Here is a 7,968-nt window from a genome sequence, read left to right on the forward strand (position 1 = left end):
GCCTATAAAATATAGCCTTGATCAAATAATATAGAGGGCTAAAAGTATATGCCTACAGCCAAAGTCTTATGCCTATATCAAAAGTTGACTAAATACTGTCTGCCATTTCCTTGCATTCCTCGCAGCAGCTTTATGAAACTTTTTTTTCTTTCTAGTGTAGGCCCTACTTTGTGTATCAAACGAGTGCACTGCTCTTTGGTTGAACTCGAGGATGATGTTGATGATGATAATGATGATGATGACGATGACGATTAGCCTACATTTATTCAATTTGCCATAAAAATCGATGTGGGCCCTGTATTTGTCATGCGTGGGGTTTGAAAGATATGGCGTAGTCACGTTATTAAATGAAATACCTTTATTTACACATATATAAAGTAAATCCCCCTCTAGCGCCGAATTAAGATGTTTGAACAGTTTGACAAAAAGTTCGTTTAGCTAACACATGGGGAGAGGAACGAAAAACGATCCAGAAATAAGAGAACCAATCCACAAATGAATATCTGCAACATACATTTTCACCAAAGAGAGTTAGTAGCCTAACAAGGTTTCCACCGGTTTCGTATGAAATAACATAAGTAAGTAATGCACAACGTCTGTTTAATACACCTAGCAAATCAACAGGCAAAAGACCCAAATTGGCAACCGACTCAGTCTTCAGTCATGATATGTTTATCAAAAGTGAAGGGATTGCAAGGATACATTGCTCCTTCGTAAATTGATGTAGGCCTACCTCTTACGTTGACTCCATATTTGATATCATTCGGCATTTAGGTAAAACTTAAAGTAAAAACATTATGATTAGACATTTTGAAATACATGTTGTTTATCTCATGGACCTTCATTATTCCCATCCAGATTATCTCTGAAATGATAGGAAGTTAGCCTTGAGCTCTGGCTAATCTATAGTTTTTGTACTGAATCTTTGTCATCTGAAGAAAATAAAAAATTAATGAAAGAAAAATATTCGTATTTACATGTCTATGTCTGGTGATTATTATTTTGTTCGTTTGTAAAAAGTGAATGAAACTCAACTCGTCTTTGTAAAGAGAAAGAGAAAGAAATAATAATTGTTATGAAATGCCTTTGGCTCGCATTTAATTATTCAACTCAACTTGGAATGCTGTTTCAGTTTACAGACCAATAAATTGGTTTGTTATGCATGTTTTTTTTTTTTATCATTGTATCCTGACAACATAGCCTAATAATAATAATAATAATAATAATAGTAATTTCATGATTTCTTAAAAGTCTGAGTAAAAGTGCCATTGCCATAAGCCTTGGTGCCAGCAACGATTATCTCTGTAAAACGATCGTGCCCTTTCTGATGTAGCCCACACTAAAGATTTTTATGGTAAACAAAAATATAAATATATAAGTTAAATACATAGAGAAAAATAAATAGGCCTAAGTTATAAATAAAGAACTTCAGTATGGTAAAAACCTGGCCACTTTAGAGAGTTCGAGATTTAGTCATGAAGTGCATTGTTTGATGCCATCTTCTTTTGTCACCAGTTTGAATCGTTTTTTTTCTCTCTCATTTAGAGTCCCAGTCTGCCAGGTATGGCATATATCCTGAGATGCCCGCTCACCGCTGCTGTGTTGGCCGGGGAAGCACACCGGAGTGAGGGGGGAGTGGGAGTGGTTCACTACCCCCCTGCAGACCATGGAGAAGAATCCGCGGAACGAGAGGTCGTTGCAGAGCCGGAGGGGGCGCCGAGGGTCCTCTGTACAGGTAGAGCGCCGCTCCGGGGTCCAGGTTGGACATCAGGCTTTGAGGGTAGAAATAGGGCGACGGAAACATTCTCTGAAGAGCAGAGTAATTTCCAGCCTCCGCTAACAGTTCCAGTCCAACTGCCGTCTGCCTCTTCCACTTTGTTCTATTCAGACAAGAAACAGTGGATATTAGTAAGGGAAACTCTCATTGTAAAGTTATAAACAAGTTTGAAAAGTACAGTTAAAATATTTTATTATAAGACTCGGATTATAAAGTTTATAATTCAATCACATCTGCATGCGTAAAAAAATGCAATTTGTGAAAACCCGTTGAAAATGCATGCACAAATAAGATACATGGTTCAATTTAAACGAAATTAGATTTTTGTTAATGAATTTAGGACTTCCTAACAAAACATGTAGCATATTTTCTTAGCACAAGAGCAATGTTATTTTCCATTGTGGGGTTTTAAATGCAAATATAATTTCAGTCATTAAAGTTCAGTCAGTTGGAAACATCTGTATTCAATGCGTGCTTTTCGGTTTGGGATTGTATTGATTTCATCATGGGGTCAGAAATGTGTCGAAGTCTTCCACTATTTTTCTAATAAAGATTGAAAGTGTAGCTATACTCAGTTACGCATTTCGGTTATTCTGTTCAATCAGTCCTCCGTCACTCGTATTCACATGGAGGGGTAATCTGTCAGATTCAGATTGTCAATTGAAAAGCACTCCTCTATCAGGTAAATTATTCATAATTATAATAATTGAGTAAATGTAGTAGCGTGGGTGAATTATTGATATGGCATACATGCAACAATATATTATTAATGCACCAAAGTGTTGTGTTTTTATATTTATTAATGTCGTTTTGCTGTCTGAATGTCAAAGCTTCATTAGAAAACCATTTGGATTTTTCCCCCTCCAAAAATGATTAAGAACAACAAATATTTATACCGTCTACCGTTCAGTATTTGAATCACAAGATGTTTTTTGTTTTAATTTCTCTGTTATATTTTTCTCCTTTATCGTGAAGGAATTGATGCAGTGTGCACAAGTTTTGAGAAATAAAATCGACCAATGTGACCTGGCTGCAAATGTGACCAATGAGTTGACTGAGATGAGAAAATCATTCTGTCTGGAGGTGAGGAGCTCACAGGTGCTCGCGCGCACACATATTCTATGTTGGCCTAAACTCACTGCATTCATCCGTTCAGCCTATATCCCACTATCAAAGTACTTATCGTCCTTTTAAATTGGTTATAATTTGTGTAATTAAACTAAAGGCAACCTAGTGTGGTAGTGCTTACCTCCTGTTCTGGTACCAGGTTTTGACCTGTGTGTCTGTGAGGTTGAGGGAAGCGGCCAGCTCCATCCGATCTTGTACGCTCAGGTACTTCTGCCGTTCGAAGCTGCGCTCGAGCTGGGCCAGCTGGTGGTCGGTGAAGGCTGTTCGCGCCTTCCTAGGTTTCTTCAGCCGAATGTGATGCGGACTGTCCCTACTACTCGAGATCTCTCGGCTTCCTTCCTCTTTCACTGCTCACAAGAATAGAATAACCTTTATTTTAACAGGGAGTCGTGCTGAGACCAAGGTCTCTTTCGTCTGTAAGCTATACACAAACATGAAACACTCAACAACAACAAGAACAAATATATATTTAAAATGTTCATAAAGCTTATCAAAGTGATGTGTAAGATCATTAAACCAACCTGCTCTCAGCATTTCGTATTATTTTGTACATTAATCCAAAACACTCCATTTAGGATGATATGTTACTTTTGGTATGGTTACATAAAACAGAGGGTTTTAAGGCAATAATGAAATTAGGGTGGATGGTCGGGGTGGATGGGTCTGCATATAGGTTGTGATTTCGAATCTCATCATGGACAACTTTAGCATTTTAGCTAATTAGCAACTTTTCAACTAATGACTACTTTTTAGCTACTTTGCAACTACTTAGTATGTTAGCTAACCCTTCCCCTTCCCCTAACCCTAATCCCTAGCCTAGCTAACGTTAGCAAGCTAGCTAGCTAAAGTTAGTGAGCTAGCTAGAATTCGTAACATATAGTATGTTTTTCAAATTCATAACATATTATAGGTTTTTCAAATTCGGAACATATTGTACATTTTGCAAATTCGGGAACATATAATACGAATTGTAATTCGTAACATATCATACGAAATGGGTGATGGACATCCACAAATGAATACAAACCGTACGAAATTTAACATACCATACTATATGGAGTTTCTCGGATTTATGTACAGAATAATGTGAAATGCTCTGAGACCAGGTTGATTAAACAGGCCCATAGGCCTAGGTTAGGCCTATATGCACATGTATGGACAGGAATGGGATTTAGTCTAAATGTAGGCCTAGCTACATTTACAAATGGACATATTTAAAAGTTTAACGTTTTTTAAACAAATTCATATAGCCTAGCTTTGGTAATCCAGTGTTGGAGGACTTTAGGCCACTCTCCATTGCGCCTAGAGTTTTTATGAAGACGTAGCCTATCAAAAAAATTAATGGCCCTTATTTTTAGCACATTTTAAGACATTGTTTCGGCAATGTAATGTGTGTAACATTCCCATTTGTTATATTCTTTACTTTGCTGTTGTGTTGGGTCTTGAACTGTAATAATATACAATTCTCAGTTAATCCTCCCCCGTCCCACGCTTCTCTCCAAAAAGAAGCTACACGAGGTGAGAGCTCTTGCTAGCTGAATAGTTGAGTCGTCTCTCAAGAAGCACAATAATCCGGCTAATTGAGCCACAAGGGAAGGGAGCCATAAACCGCGACCGGAGAAACTTCACAGGGCTGCGGATAAGAGCGAAATAAAGAGCCGGCCGGTCTTGCGGGTTACAAATCTGATTAGCACTGGGACAAATTGCATCAAATCCCCAAAATATTAGGAGGCGGATTCGTTGAAATTAAAGCAGCATACTAGTCCCTACAAGGTTTTTGGAGCTGAATTGACTGCGTTGATATCAATGAGAATCTATCACACACATGCACACACACACACACACACACACACACACACACGCACACACACACACACACACACACACACACACACTGTATCCAAAATAGAATGATGTGTTATTCATGTTCATGTTTCTTTTTTTAAAACTGAGGTGAAGTCATTGACCTGCAGGAAAGACGTTAAACCCTTGCTATGAAGGATTGATGTAATAACATTGTTCACTATAGTATAAATAACATGTGGGCCTAAATAATATGCCTACTATTAATCAATAGTCTAAGGAATAATAACAATAATAATAATATGAATACTAATAAAATAACCTTATTATAAACTTTTGTGTCACGGTAACCTGCCATTTTCTTTTTAACAATAAGGGGGTGGATATATTTTGTGTTTTGGTTGTATAAGTTAATCAGATAAATATTTAGTATTATATGTTAGTATTATATTTCTAACCACATTTCTATTGACTAATTCCTGCAAGCAGGAATTGTCCTCGCCTATCAACGGATGACTTATTTTTGTCCATGCGCTGCATCATTAAACTGACAATCGAGGTGGCTGACATGATTGGAAACCGACAGATCCTTGATGGCATTTATCTGGAGGCGACCCTGTCATCTTTTCCCGAGCTTTTCTCTTGCCTCCCTGACATCAACAGATGCTTTCAAGACGTCTGCTAATGCAAGCAAATGCGTTTGAAAGGAAAAACGGTTTGACACCAAATCATTGGAGAATATCAACAGTGTGGATTCAATACTTAAAGAAAAGGTTAGTGTCATCCTTTTCAGTTAACGTAACTATAGCCAATCTGATATTGTCCAAGATAATATTGTTGGTAAACTCTCACCATTTGCCAGCATTTTATTTTATTTTATTTTTTATTTTTGTTTTTTTGGGGGGGGGGCACACAAGCGATTAATCTCTATAGGGTTTACAGTCATAATGTAATAGTGTACATATAATAATAATAATAATAATATCATGTTCCATATCATTTTATATTTGATTTGATACATTTTAGATGGGATTCAGTTTCTGCAAGCATAGTACAATACTATCTCCCTAGCCTTCCGAGGCAAGTCAAAATGTAAAACCATGACACCTTGAGAAACACTTTGAAACATGGACAGGTATTTTACACACGTTTGATTACAAAAATGTTGAGTTAAAATGAATGATATAGCAAATCAACTGCTACTGCAGTCTATCCCAATATCTGCATAAAGCTAACACACAAATGCAGACGAGTTTAGAATAGCAGGCCTACAAAAATTCCATTTGAAATTATGTGATAAATAGGCGTAATTGATTTAAAAACATTATGCTTGTCAGTCTTTTACCTTTGTATTCGCTGTCTGACGACGAGTTGCTATGGATTTTGTCCATGAAGTCGTCTGCGAGTTTGGAGGCAAGTCGCCCCGTTTCTTGAGTTGGCTGGCCATTACTGGAGTATGGGGCGCAGGCGGCTAGCGGTTTGCAGTCAGCTAGAATATCTCTGATCAGAAAGGAGGAGGTGACCGTCCGCGGCTGTGACCCGGCGGAGATCTGTCCTTGTTGGAGATGGGGCGGCAGCCCTATAGCGTGATCTTGCCTCTGCGATGCCTCATCCACACACTCCCTCCTCGGCGACGGGGGAGAGGAGCAGCCGCTCTCTAGGTCAGACCTCGGGCTGAACTCCAGCGGTGACCGGCACTCTCCCACCAAACTGTCCCCTTTCGACATGACCGGACTTCCAGGTCTGTGGGAAAGTAAAGAGTCGATCCCAAAGCTGGACCCATTGGTGGATGCCTCCATTGTTTACCAGCGCAACTGAGTTCTTCGAGGCCTCAACTCAAACTATCATTGGTATTCGAGGCAAGTTCAGGTTGAGCGGCGATAGCTGAGATAAGACTTTGCCTCAATTTATCCAGCTGGAAAATCCAAAGATGTTTCGGAAATCACAAATATTCATCCACGATGTTTTTTCTTCTCCTTGATTGAATCTTATAGCTGTCAAAATTGCAAAATCTCCAGTTTATCGATGTTACATCAACCCTGCATCCAACTATTTTGTCCTAAGTACAGCACTCTTCATAAAATCGATGCAGCTTGGTGCTATTCTCTGTTGGGAAGTTTGATTGATTTTTCTGTATCTAATTTTTTCCTATTTTAGAAATGAAAACTCGCCGGTACGATTTCTCAATTATTTATCAACTTATTTCCAATATTGACAAAAAACTGCAATGATTAGAGACAGTGGAGCAGCATTAGCGCAAGGTAAATAGGCAGGCGATTCAGCACCACGTTACAGCACCACAGAAAGAGACAGCAGCGAGTGTTGCAGGTAGAATTCAAGACCTGAAAATGAAGCAGAGCGAGGACACGATTGCTGAAATGTTCATCACTTAAAAAGTGGTTCGCTTGTGTGACCCGTGCGGCGCTCGATGGCAGAGGAAGGTAAAGGCATCCTGAGCCAGCATAGAGATGCAACAAGAGACTCGAAACGGGTGGGCAGCTGCAGTCGAGAAGACGCGCACTGTAAAACAGAGGTAACGCGGGTTAAATAGACACAACTGGGAACGAAAGCACAGAGATGTGAGGAAAATCTTTAAAAAAATGGAACTTGAGGAAAACTCAGGATCTAGGTTTTTAAGGGCACCCCGTCCACGTGAGTCCCCAGTGACAAGCCTTCATTGGCTGAGGGGGCTTTTTGGGTGTTGACGGGCTTGCGGAGAGGAAAGTGGACCCCCACACAGGCTCACTCACCCCTCCTCCTCCTCGCTCCCTTTCTTTGATTAAAAGAGACACTGAATTCACCAGGATACTCAGATCCAACTGTTTACAGGCAATTTTCACACTATTTGCTTTCATTACATCATTGATGAGGCTTATAATGAATTGGGTTATTATGTGGAGCTGATAGGTATTTTCTCTCGCCTCTCTTTACGCGCGTGTTCAGTCAAAACATGACAGGCTTTTCTTTTCTTTTTTTACATTATGGGCATTTTTCCACCTTTGCATTTATTGAGGGTCAGAATTTAGGTAAATTGTTTTTCCATCTATGTTCAAGTTGTTTTATGAATATCAAAATACTTTTATTGAGGGTGTATTTGAGAACTTTTTTCTGATTCAAAATTAATTTGGAAAGGATTTGTATATTATTATTATTATTATTATTATTATTATTATTATTATTATCACCATCATCAATATCAGTATCAGCATCATCATTTTGTTGTTGTTTTGTTACTGGTATGACAAATCCATATAATTATA

The 7,968-nt window shown here is 38.7% G+C and overlaps 1 protein-coding gene across 1 annotated transcript; it reads right to left on the reverse strand.

Moving 5' to 3' along the window:
* Positions 1–1,588: 1,588 nt before the first annotated feature.
* On the reverse strand, positions 1,589–6,507 carry LOC311099646 (barH-like 1 homeobox protein; the record flags this gene model as incomplete). Its single annotated transcript, XM_084140367.1, has 3 exons — positions 1,589–1,880; positions 3,027–3,252; positions 6,054–6,507. 3 exons carry the CDS (start codon positions 6,505–6,507, stop codon positions 1,589–1,591), a joined length of 972 nt encoding a protein of 323 aa, XP_083996493.1.
* Between the last annotated feature and the right edge of the window lie 1,461 nt (positions 6,508–7,968).

Source organism: Coregonus lavaretus, assembly GCF_964263955.1.
Source record: "Coregonus lavaretus genome assembly, chromosome: 24".
In the NCBI taxonomy this organism is placed as follows: domain Eukaryota; kingdom Metazoa; phylum Chordata; class Actinopteri; order Salmoniformes; family Salmonidae; genus Coregonus; species Coregonus lavaretus.